Below are 13947 nucleotides of genomic sequence, written 5' to 3' on the forward strand. Positions count from 1 at the left end.
TCAAGTACCTAGAAAAGAAAGCTGACTCTGTCGACATATTACTGTTCGTGTACTCGGGAATCCCGTTGGACGGGATTATCGGTTGCATCCCGCTTTGAATCATTGGGTGGGGCGACTGGTGCATTATGCCTCTGTTGAAGTCCTCGATGGACGCGTACTCTGGAATCGGGTTCTACATCGTATGGAGGCCTTGGGTTTGGAGGTGCGGTGGCTGCATTAGGTGGTGCATGCCGTCGTTAGGCAACTGGTTCTCAGGAATAGCGTCAATAGCGCTCATGCTCATTGTCCTAGATATCGGCACGTTCTGGTACATGGGTCGCTCCCTCCATGTCGCGGGTCGTCGCTATGCTGGCCGAGTGCGCCTGAGGAAGACTAGGTAGGGGCAGTTCTGGGAAGGGTCGCTGACCGTCCAACGGATGCTCGATGGCGCTCTGGGACTCGGAGTCCTTCTCTTCAGAGAGGCCATTGCTGCGTAATTGCGGGCTGCCACTGGCAGAGTCGCCAGAAGGGGGCGCGATGTCTTTTCTTGACAGTCTCCCGCGCTTCTTGCGCCCCCGCATGTACGAGCACGTCAGTCTACGTGAAACGTACCTATACGGCCTGCGCACTACGCGAGGTTAGCAACCACAGGCCGTCAGGTAAGAATCAGCAACTTACCGGCGCCTTTCCGTCGCACTTGGTCCTCAACTGGTTGCATTGATCACACGCTCGGCTGATGCGGTGTCGTACCGGGCCCGCTGTCGCAGCGCCGCGTCCGGCCCGCTCGTGAAGCATTGCGTCTCGCTGGTTGCGAGGCGCTGCTGCTAGAGGCTTGTTCGCGTACGGCAGGCGATAAGGCTTGACGATGCTGTTGCCGTTAGGCTACACATGGCTGTTCTGCTGGAAGTGCAGCGCGTACTGCGACGTGTGGGCTAGCGTGTCGAGCGGCGACGGCCCCATATGCTGCGCGGCGAGATGGTGCTGGTGCTGGTCGACCATGTTCGGCGTTTGCAGACTGCTGAACGCCGGCGTGTACTTGAGAGCACTATGCTCAGCGCCGGGGTGCGGGAGTCGTTAAGATGTAGATCGAACAGCTGTCGGAGCGTCCTAAACCGCGGGGTATAGCACAGCCAGCATGATGCAAGCTGAAACGCTTCTCACAGCACAGTAGCATCCACGAATCCGGCGATAGCTGCATCATGCGGATGACTTTGCCTTCACCGCCGAGGAGCTTATGATACAGGGCTACCGGGTTGAGAGACAAATTCGACTCACTGCAACGCACATTGCCGTCACAATCAACGAGCCCTCCGGCACATGACAGTGCGTGAGATCGGTTATCTGATAAGTCATGTTGGCGCTGGGTCCATGGCTATTTTTGGTTCCAGCCTTCGTTCCTGGAGAGGGACTTTTCTGTTGCTGGGACATGGTTTCTGGTTCCTGTTTTCGGGCTCTGCTAGTTTCTGTTCACTTCGGTTTTCTGGTTTCCGTTTCAAGCTCGGCCAGGTTTGGGCCCGGCCTAAACTATTTTACAGCCTCAAAGCATTCATAGGTCCGTTCTAGCTAAGCGCCTAGTCTCGACGCTCCGGTACCACTGATTGCCGCCAGGCTGGCCAATCGTGGATTGACCTACGGCGCTATTCTTGAGGCACGAAAACGGGCTCTGCAGGTGTCGCTAGGGGCTGGGGAGAGGATGCACGTGGGTGGAGCTTTGAATTTCTTACCCTAAGGAGTTGGTGCGGCCTTGGGTTCATTCATTCATTCATTCGATCCTACTCGGTTTCAGCCGCGCTCTCTGCAGCTATGCCCGGATGCAGAGGTTTGGCAGACAGCCCAAGCTTTGCCGAACGAACCAGCGCTCAGCCAACATCATCGAGTAACCCCGTCCACCATCATGGCCGCGCAACACGAGCAGCTTCGCAAACTCGACCGAACACCGCAAATACGCAGACGACGTGCTGAAGGAGGAGTTGGGGCCGATGTACGTCGGGATTCCTGGTTTCTTCGAAGCCTTCTTCGGCGAAATCGCGGGCCTCAAACTGGCAGCGCAGGCAGTGTTTGAAAGGTGCAAAGCGGGGGATAATCCGCTCTACCGGGAGGAGAGCGGCTGGCAGGGCTGGCCCGAAGGAGCGAGGGAACGCGACGTCTTGCGCTAGTTCGCATTGTCCAGAATAGATACATGAGCTCCCTCGGGTGGATGAATGTATCCGACGTTGACAGCAGCCCCATTGTCTTCGATATCCAGAGGCCAGAGTGGCCAAGTTGAGAGTTTTGGGGAAGGTTCTTGAAGAACTTCGTCAGCGAGTTTCAGAAGCTCGTTGGTTTCGTCTCCGCCCGTATCCTTCGGACCCAGCGAACTCGATTTCCAAAACACCACGGACAAGCCCTATCAGCCAAGCATTGCCGCCAGCAAGGCGCTATGGGAACTTATTAGTGGCCCATCGTGGGAAGCCGACTGCGGTATATCCCTTCCGTGCAAGCGAGACCTAAGCGACACGGCTAGCCTTGCTGCCATGTTTTTCTGTGATCCGGATAATGAGAAAAGACCTGGGGCGTGGAAAGTGAGAGAATTGTTGGAAGAGGCCTTTGATGGAATTCTCAACCAGCTGATGGCTTTGGACGTGGTCGTAGTCTTTCCGGCCATGCACTGTTAGTACGAGTGGCGATGCGCACTTTGCTTCGTCGCTCCCTACCTCCCTTTTCTCCGCCGCCAACGTCGAAAGCCCGTTGCCTCTTCCGACGCTTCTGCTGCAACATGTTGGGCGCAGCATCTGTCGTGGCCGAGGCTTCCTCACCTTCCTCGGATATCCTCCGCCGCTTCGTCCTGTGCGATGTGTTCAGAGGGCTTTTGGTGGACGGCGCCGGTGTCGGGAACTAGTCTGCCTGGCCTGGCGCCGGCGGCGTCGGCCGTCTTGGTGGCTGGTCTAGTGCTGCTACTGTTTTCCCTAGACCAACCCTAGTATAAATAACGTTAGGGTTCTTATTGCTAGTGCTACAATTACTATTCTAGAGCTTACGCTGCGCCTTTATCTTAGCCGCCTACCTCTCTTTAATCTCTAGCGGCGTATATCTAATAGGCTATTTGTTAGTAGCTTTATAGTACTTACTAGTTCTCTATTCTTATACTATAATAAGTAATTTAAGCTTCTAATAAAGTCTATTAAGAAAGTCTTTATTATAGCTATTCTTAAATACTAGTATACGTAAGTAAGAGCTAAGAAAGACACCTTAAGTAGTAATAATATTATAGAAATTCTATAAATTTTACGTAGTAGTTAAGTTAATAGACTATAATATAAACCTAAATTATAAGTAGTATACTTACTATAAGCCTATATAGGCTAGCTATAGTAGTAAGTAGACTATCTAGTTATAATTTTATAGCTAGTAATAGCTTTATATAGATATAATATAAGCTAACTATTTTACTAGACTCTTTAAAGTAGAAGTTAGAAAGGTAGAGAGGTAAGCGTTTAGAGAAGCAAGCGTTTAAACTAGGTAGCTAGTCTTAGTAAGAAATCTAGAAGTTAGTAAGAGCGTAGTAAGAGCGCGCTATTATATAGTCTAGCTATAGTAGTATTATTATCTAGAGAAATAGTAAGTTATATTACTATAAGTACTAGATAAAGTATTAATAGTAGAACTATAGTAATTTACTCTCTTGCTAACTCTTACTAATTCTATTAAATTTAATACTAAGGTAAGTCTCTATTGTCTACTCTATCTAGCAACGTATAGTAGATAAAGCTAAAAACGTAATAGTAGTAATAGTACTAAGCTAGATAGCTACGTAAAGGCTTAAGAGAAGTAGTATTATTATTAGCGCGTACACGTAGCGTATATAAAGTAGAGTAGTAGAGTCTAGAGTATATATATAAAAGTATCTTTTAAAAGTTTTAATTTAGTAGAGAGTAGTAAGCGCTACTATACTATCTAAATATAGTAGCCTTACTACTACTAGCTCTTAGTAGCTAAAATCTATAATATAGCTACTATTACTATTAACTCTCTTACTCTCTCTCTTATCTTAATATAGCTCTAAATACTAATCTTACTACTTATACCTTAATTATTAGTTTAAAATTACTCTTTAGAGGTAAATTAATAGCTAAAATTACTAAAAAGATAAGTCTCTCTATATATATAATTAATAGAATCTATACTTAAGTAATTAAATAAGAATTTAGTCTAAATTATACCTTTCTTAAGATATATAATAAATAGATTTAAGATATCTTCTACTTAAGTAGACTATAATAGTTTAACTTAGTACTTTAGCTTAACTTAGCTTTATCTAAGTTATATAATTCTATCTAGTATCTTAGTACTCTATACTCTATATATATTAAGCCTCTTAGAGTATTCTTTTACTTCTTATCTATTCTTAGTCTTATCTTTCTTATTATCTATATTATTTACGCTCTACTATTCGCCTATAAAGTTATCTAGAAATTTTAGACTCTAGACGTAAACTTAGTTATAGTTAATAAGCTAAGTAATTAATAAGAAGATTTATATAAAGCTTTAACTATTAGTCTACTAGAGAGCTATTATTAATATAGTTATTATAGCTTTATAGAAATAAAGTAATAGTAGCTACTATACTACTACTACTCTTCTTTAGTATAGTATTTTTAGAACTATATTCTTCTATAGAGTCTAGAGTAGGTAATTCTTAGACTCTTAAGCTATTAACGTAGTTAAAGTATTTAATTCTCTTTTCTTATATCTTTAACTATAATAGAGTCTCTAAAAGATTATCTAGTTATAATTTAGTAATCTAGCTATCTTTTTATCTCTAGCTTACTATACTATATCTAAGAATATATAAAAACTATATATATTATTACGCTTTTTAAACTTCTATAAATTTAAGTTCTCTCTAGTACGTAATTAAGAATACTAAATTTATAGTTTATTTATATTTATACTTTTATAGTCTAAGAACTATAAACTTCTACTCTAAGTTTTTAATATAGCTATAAGAAATACTTTATAGTAATTTTTAGTCTACTTACTCTTATAGTATAAATCTAGCTAGATACTATCTAGATTTATTTATATAATATTAGTAAAGTACCTATATAGAAAGATAGATTAGTACTAAAAATATAAGTAGATATAATATATATAATACTAATAAGAAATAAGAATACTTATAACTTCTAGCTTACTATATTATAATAATAGTAGTTATCTATTACTAGTATAATTATTAGATAGTTATCTAGTAGCTACGCTCTATATAATTATAAGGTAAACTATACTTTTACTTTCTTTAACTCTATATTATTAGAGAATCTCTACTAAGATATTATAGCTACTATATTCTTTTTCTTTTTATTACTATATTATATATAACTTATATTTAGAAAGACTACTTTCTATTTCTAGTATAGTATAGTATAAAAACTAAGTACTATTTCTATATATATTAATTAGAAGCTTAGTTACATAGGCTTATCTAGAGAGTTTAACGTCTATAGATTAAGTCTAGAGAAGAAGGTAGTAGTAGTATTAATAGTAGCTTAAAACGTTATAGAATAGAGTAGTAACCTTATTATAAAGGTAAGTAAGTAGGTTATTTATTCGAATATCTAGAGTAAGAAAAAAGATAAGAAAAGAAGAGAGTAAAAAGTAGACTTTCTAGAAGCTTAGAAAAAGTATAAAAGTAAAAGATAGTAGTAGTAGTAGATTCTATTTATAGGTAAAGAGAGAGTTTAAGAAAAGTCTAAAACGCTTATCTAGTATAGGCTCTCTACGTTAGTAGAGAGTTATAATAGTCTAGTTTAGAGATTTATCTAGGTTATATAATCTTAGGTTACGTACCTTTATTACGTAACCTAGCCTAGCGTCTTAGCGCTTAGTACCTCTATATATAGAGCCTTTTAGAGTCTTTTTTCTACTTCTTATCTTTAGATAGCTAAATTTAATCTAACCTACTCTACTAGTACTTCTTATTCTTATAGCTTATAGAGATAGTACTATCTATAGCTAACTTACCTAGCTAGATATTTAGAAACGCTTATAGTAGTAGAGACTATAAAGCTAGCTCTTATATTATCTAAAGGTTAATACCTTTTTAGCTAGAGATAGTAGTATAATATTAGGCTAAACTAAGTAGTCTTATAAGAAGCATTTACTAATAGCTATACTAAGAATTAGAGCTATAAGAGTCTAGTTACTTACTCTAAGAATTAAAGCTATAAGAGCTCTAATTACTTACCTCTCTAGCGCTATATAAGACTACTAGAAGATCTAGTAGATAGTAGAAACAATACCTTTAGTAGTAAGCTAAAGAGAGCTATAAAAGCTCTATATATAGAAGAACTTCTATAAAACTTCTATATATAGAAACTTTCTCTATTTTAAAAATTAATAATTTTCTATTCTACTAGTAGAGCTAATAATTAGCTACTACGCTAGTAGTATATACTCTTACTTTTTAAATAAGAAGCTATACCTAAGTTAAACTACTTAAATACTATAGGTAAACTCTTATAAAGTAACTCTAGAAGTAAGACTCTAGTTATATAGTATCTCTTTACTCTAATAATTTTTAAATTCTAGATAGAGAACCTACTAGCTAGTTACTTAAAATAATATTATTATTACAAATTACTTATTTAATAATACAATCTAATAACTAATAAGAATTAGAATAATAACTTTAAATAGAAGCTAGTATAGCTATGCTAAAGCTTAGTAATATCTAGGTTATTAGTAGTAGATAGCTCTTATATACTCTCTACCTCTAGAAAAAAGCTCTAAGAGCTTTTTCTAGAAAAGCTAGGTAAAATTATTAATAAATTAGTTAGCTAATTACTTATATACTAGATACTTAAATAATAGACTTATATATATTACTAGATTACTACTAATATACTTACTAAAGAAGATACTATATATAAAGAGTATTAGAATTTATAGTAGAAAAAAGGTATTACTTTAGTAAAAATTTAATAGCTATAAGCGTAACTATAATTCTACTCTAGAAACTAAATACTACCTACTCTATTAACTTAATATATAATACGCTTTATAAATTAAATACTACGTATATATAAGTCTAGCGTATTACTACTAGATAACTCTATTCTAGATTCTTATCTAACTACGTATACGCCTACTATACTACTAGTAACTAAGTAACGTTTAGAAAGCTAAATAAGGCTTTTTACTAAGTTTCTAGACTCTCTATTACTATTAGATAGTAAGATTATTACCTTTAAGTAATAGAGAAATAGCTTATATAATAAGCTTTAAGCTAATTATAACTAGTACCTAGAAGAAATAGCTAAGAATACTAAGAAAACTATTATAATATATATATATATATATATATATATAAATAGAAGATAATATATACTAGACTCTCTCTATAATTCTATATACTCTAAAGAATAGTAGTATATAGATTTTCTATAAATATATACTTAATTAGCTAGAGAGAAGCTATATAGACTTATATAAAAGGCTAAACGTCTACTATAATTTCTAGAAGCTATATTACTAAAATACTACTAACTTCGCGTACTTCTAGATTAATTTCTTCTATCTAGCGTAGAAGTACTAGCTTCTAATAGACTAATAGATAGAGAAGCTTTATAAAAAGCTTCTAGTAAGCCTATATACGTAGATAGGTATCTACTAATATTAATATACTTATAATTATAATTAATATATAGATCTTACTTAAGACCTTACTAGAAAGCTTATCTAAGAAGAAGCTTATATATCTAGAAAGGTTAAAAAATATAATATACTTACGTTAACGCTACGTTACGTATCTATAGCTCTTTTAGGTATTCTACTAACCTTAGATAAAGCTCTAGTAATCTAGAAGCTAGTTACCTACTTCTAATACTAGTAACCTAGCTATATAAGTTATAATTATCTAAATACTTCTACTACATAGAAAGCTATTAAGAACGTTAATCTAGAGAAGAAGCTTATAGAGCCTATAAAGCTATAAGTATCTAAGAATAATACGTTAGAATATAAATCTAATAATTTAGAAAAAGCTTAGCTCTATAAGAAGTCTTCTCTCTAGAGCTATCTACTAGAGTAATAAATCTATATAAAAAGCTATTTAGTAGTTTTATATTTACTCTACTCTACTAAATATCTATAAATAGTCTTACTCTTAAGCTTAAAGACTTAATTAATACTAGAGTAGATAGTTATATTCTAGTACACCTAAAGTACCTTTAGACTCTTAGAAAAAATCTCTACGTTAAGCTATTATGTATAGAACCTATCTCTCTTACTAGTTATAATAGATAACCTAATAGCTAGATAGATAAATACTTTAAAGCTAATTTAGTACTAGAAGGCTACTAAATATATATCTACTTTATATATTATAATACTAGCTACTATAACGTAATAATTAGTTATAAGCTACTTAAAGAAACTAACGTTTAGGTTAACTATAAGTAGCGCGCACTAATATAGCTAGATACTAATTAATTAATTAATTATAAATGTAACGTATTTATCTTTATATAATTCTCTTAATTCTCTACTAAAGCTTAAGTAGCTTACTAAGCTAATACTATTTATTATAATACCTTAATATTAGTAGTAGAAAAGCTAAAAGTAATATAATAAGAGAAAAGAGAATTATAACGCTAGAAGCTTTAAGAAAACCTATATAAGATAGATAGATAGCTTAAGAATCTTAACCTATCTACTAGGTTACTCTATAAACTAAAAAAGCTACCTATTTTATAAGAAATATATCTAAAGGCTAGACTTTATATTAATATAGTTAGCGCTACTATCTTTATAATTAACGCGTGTAGAAAAGACGTTATAATTAGGTATCTTAGTATCTATAAAGTAGATTAGCTTATTACTAATAAGAAGAAAACCTCTACTACTAATTCTAAGAAGAAGCTCTACTAGTTAATTACTTAAAAGCTTCTATCTCTAGAATATACTAGCGTAACTATAGCTTATTTTTCTAAAAAGAATTCTAATTTATTATTACTATATTAAGAAGGTATTAATTATAATATTAAGCTTATAGTAAAAAATACGCTAACTAATAGCTCTCTCTATAGTATATTACTAGAGTATCTATAGCTTATATATAACTATCTAGAGAATTACCTCTACTATAGCTTTATTATCTATAGTAATATATTATACGCGTTACTAGTTCTATTTACTAAGAAGCTAGAGAGAGAATAGAGGTTCTATATTAACTATTAAAAGCTTAACGCTATTATAAAAAAAGATACCTATTCTATATCTTTTATCTAGAAAACGCTTACCTACTTATTATACGTAAAGGTCTTTATAAAGTTAGACGTTTAGTAGACTTTCTATAGAATCTAGCTTAATAAGTTAGTAAAGAATCTAACTTCTTTCTATATATAATATAGTAACTATAAGTATTATATTCTACTCTTTAGTCTTTATAATAGTCTTACTACCTTTTAGTAATATATTAATAAGATATTATATAGCTTACTAGATAATTTCTATATAGTATATATTAATAATATTCTTATTTATTTAGAGAATTCTTTTAAGTATAAGGCTTATATTACTAAGATACTTAATTAACTATATAAAGCTAGGTTATAAGTAGATATTAAGAAGTTAGAATTTACTACTAAGTTTCTAGAATTAATTATAAGTACTAATAGAATCTAGAAGAACTCTAAGAAGATTACTACTATTTAGAATTAGCCTATACTAAGAACTCTTAAGAGTCTTTAATTATTTCTAGGTTTCTATAATTTCTATTAAGCCTTTCTAAGAGATTATAGTAGAGTTATTTACCTACTTACTAAGCTACTAAAATAGAGAGTATAGTACGTCTTTAGTAAGACTAAGCTTATAGTATTTTAGTATATTAAGAATCTTATACTAGCTAATAATATTCTAGCTTACTACTCTCTCTATTAATAAACAAGAGTTAAGATAAACATATTAGATAGCATAGTTACTAGAGTTCTTTTATAGCTTTAAGAGAATAGTATCTAGTAATCTATAGCTTTCTTTAGTAAGATAATAAATACTATCTAGATAAATTATAGTATTTATAATAAAGAAATACTAGTAGTTATTCTTAGTATATAGAAATAGAGAAGCTAGCTAATTAGTCTATAAGATCTAGAACTATTTATAGTATTAACTAACTATTAAGCTCTAAAGTACTTTATAACTAAGTAAGAACTTACTATAAAATAGATTTACTAAACTAATAATATTACTAACTATAATCTTAAGCTTACCTATTAACCTAGATTAGCTAATATAGTAGCTAACGCGTTATTATAAAAGTAGAAAGAACTTAAAACCTAAAAGAAAAAGAATTACGCTACTTATATAAGAGCTTTTCTAAGTAAGAAATAAATTAGCCTCTCTACTATTAAGTAAATTTTAGATAAGCTAGCTACTCTAGCTACTAAAAGGCTAGTAAATAGCGTTATAAAAATTACGTTTACTAATATCTTTATAAAGATACCTTCTATAGAGAATTTCTATACTATAATTAACTAGATTATTACTACTAATTAATTAGACAAATTTCTATAGCTAGCTTAAGAAAAAGCTACTATATTAGGCTCTATCTAGAAAATAGAAGCTAGCTTACTAATATATTAGAATTAATTAATAGTTTCTACTATTAACTATCTATAAATATATTTAATACGCGCTATATATACTACTTAGATAACTACCTATCTAGAGTACTAAAAGACTATCTAGTTACTATAAGATTAATATTACTAGCTAGATATATAAGAAGATATTAATACGTATATAGTAGTATATAAGACTTACTAGTAGAGCTATACTCTACGTAATAAGATACTAGGTTTTCTAAAGCTTCTTTCTATCTCTAAGAGAGTATAGTAGAACGTCTCTATAGACTTTAAGAGCTTTTTCTCTAATAAGAAAGAATTTAATTACGTATATATTATTATAGATTAGCTAAGTAAGTAGAGCTTCTCTCTACTCTACTATAAAGAAATTATAGCTTAATATATAGTAAAGCTATATTATTAATATATCTAGCGTATATATAGTTCTTCTAGATCTATTATATTAGATTATAGTCTATAGTTTATCTCTTTCTTTATAGATAAGCTCTACTAGCTTATAGAAATTAAGTAGAAGCTTTCTACTACGTACTACTTATAAACTAATAGAAATATAAAGATTATTAATTAATACCTTAATTAGTATCTACGTTTATTTATTAACTACTACTAGAATAATTAGTTAGACCTTCTACTCTATATAAATTAGATATAAGCTACGCTACTATATAAAACTATAGAATTAATAGTATATAAAATTAAATTTAAATACTAGCTAATATACTACTAGAATTAAAAAAAGCGTATAATAAAAGTCTCTAATCTATATAAGTATCTCTTATACTAAAAAGCTTAGAATTTTACTAAAAAGTAATATAATACTATAAAAAAAGCTACTAAAATTATATAAAGTAATATTATAAAAGTATAAGCTAGGTAGACGCTCTAAATAAATAAAAAGTACTAAGAATCTAATTTTACTATAGGTAACCTTATCTATATTAAACTTTATAGCTTTTTAATAAATTAGTCTAGTATAAAGCTTAATTAATAGATATATAGCTCTTACCTAATTATTACTATAAAGAGTTACTTTTTTTAGCTTTAGCTATATATATATACGTATACATAACGTCTTTTATACTAATTAGCTAAGAAAAGCTTTAGAGCTATTACTAGAGTAGGTAGAGTCTAAGTAGCTACCTATTAAAGTTAATAGTAATTTAGAATAGCCTATATATAAAATTCTAGATAGCTATCTTTATTAAAATTATCTTTAATACTACGCTATATAGGTTACTTATAACTCTAACTCTACTTAGTATAATACTATAGACTTTATTAATACTTTTTATAAGATAAGAAACTTTTATATAGTATATCTAGATAAGCTAGAGTTACTATTATAATTAGATACTTAGATTAAGGCGTATAAAAAAGAGAAGACTCTAGAGAAGATAGTAGAAAATTTAAAACCTATAAGAGTAGAAGATATAAGAGTAATATAAAGGTACTACTAAGTAATTTAAGACTCTACTAAGCTTATAGTATTATTTAAGAAGAGAGTCTACTAAAGCTACTCTATAGACGTAGAAATAAGTCTTCTAGTTTAAATCTCTATAAGCCTTTTTCTTTCTAGTAGATAAGAGCTTTATAGAGAATAAAGTAACTAGAGAGAAGATAGTAGCTATAAAAGTACTTCTAGTTTAAAACTAATATAAATATATCTACTATAAGCTAAAAGAGATAGTTAAGAGTATAACGTAGAAGTTTTAGAAAAAGAAAGACTAGAAAGGCGTATTTTAGAGCTTAGAGATAAGCTCTCTCTAACGTACTTTATTACCGAACCCTCTATATTACCGAACCCCCCACGATTTCTTGGCAAGGAAAATTACCAAGAATCTACGAGATTTTCTTAAATAACTAAGCAAAACCTTAATGTTTTTCTATAAAAATTTATATATATATTCTTTATAGTATATTACACCTTATACTAAAGTTACACTAATATATATTACGTAATTAAAAAGCTATACGTATTAAACTAACTTTTAAGAAAAAATCTACTTTACTTCTAGTAAGTACTATTATATCTCTATAATAATCTATAAAACTTATAGTATATAGTATTCATAACCTAATAAAGATTTCTAGAAAACTTCTACAGAGCTAGCTCTTCTAGATATAGCGTAGTAAGAGATAAAAGTTAGAAAAATATCTTTTTTAGAGTTTTCTTCTTCTAACTATATATATATATAGTTAATCTAGCTCTATAAACTTATATTTTTATAAATAATAGTAGGCTTTAACTATATAGAGCTTATTAACTAATAATATAGTAGCTTTAAGTAGTTATATAAAAGTAAAGCCTTTTTAGTAGTATAGTATAGAAAGATAGAAAGATACTAAAATTATCTTAAAATTATTACTTCTAAATATATAGAAGTCTTCTAGTATATATAATCTTTTAATATATAACTTTATATAGCTAGATTATTTATATATATCTATAGTTAGAGAAGAAAACTCTAGAAAGACTTTTTATAAACTTCTATCCCTTATTACGCTATACCTAGAAGAGCTAGCTCTATAGAAGTTTTCTAGAAATCTTTATTAGGTTATAAATACTATATACTACAAGTTTTATAGATTATTATAGAGATATAATAGTACTTACTAGAAGTAAACTAGACTTTTTCTTAAAAGTTACCTAAATACGTATAGCTTTTTAATTACGTAATATATCTTAGTGTAACTTTAGTATAAGGTGTAATATACTATAAAGAATATATATATAAATTTTTATAGAAAAACATTAAGGTTTTGCTTAGTTATTTAAGAAAACCTCGTAGATTCTTGGTAATTTTCCTTGCGAAGAAATCGTGGGGGGTTCGGTAATATAGAGGGTTCGGTAATAAAGTACGTTATAGTCTATAATAGGTTATTAATTAGTTTATTTATAGCTAGTAGAATAAGTACTACTACTTCTAGTAGAGTATCTTAAAAAATCTCTATAAGAACCTTCTTATTAAATCTTTTAGGTAGTAGTATTATCTATATCTAGTTTTTAACGTAGTTATTAGTAAAGTTATTCTTAGTAGGTTAGTTACCTAGTATATAACTTAACACGTCTAGTCTAACTACTTTACTCTCTAGATAATATATAATATAGAAGTTAAATTATAAGAGAAATTTAGACTAGTAGATCTATTTCTAGAAGAGTACCTTTATTATAGTAAAGTATTTAAGATTCTTATAATCTATAATAATCTTAAATAGTTTAGTAGTCTCTTATAACTTAGAGTACTACTTCTCTAAGAACTTTATAATAGTAAGAAGTTCTTTATTATAGATCTTATAGTTATACTTAGTAGTACTATACTTACTTAAGAAGTACGTAATAGAG

At 31.1% G+C, this 13947-nt stretch overlaps 1 protein-coding gene across 1 annotated transcript; it reads right to left on the bottom strand.

The window, feature by feature from the left end:
* Positions 1–277: 277 nt before the first annotated feature.
* Positions 278–1407, bottom strand: BU26DRAFT_556166 (uncharacterized protein; the record flags this gene model as incomplete). Its single annotated transcript, XM_033832364.1, has 5 exons — positions 278–520; positions 592–607; positions 658–847; positions 899–1014; positions 1255–1407. 5 exons carry the CDS (start codon positions 1405–1407, stop codon positions 288–290), a joined length of 708 nt encoding a protein of 235 aa, XP_033676372.1. The 3' UTR covers positions 278–287.
* Positions 1408–13947: the final 12540 nt, after the last annotated feature.

This window comes from Trematosphaeria pertusa, assembly GCF_010094035.1.
Source record: "Trematosphaeria pertusa strain CBS 122368 unplaced genomic scaffold BU26scaffold_24, whole genome shotgun sequence".
Taxonomy (NCBI): domain Eukaryota; kingdom Fungi; phylum Ascomycota; class Dothideomycetes; order Pleosporales; family Trematosphaeriaceae; genus Trematosphaeria; species Trematosphaeria pertusa.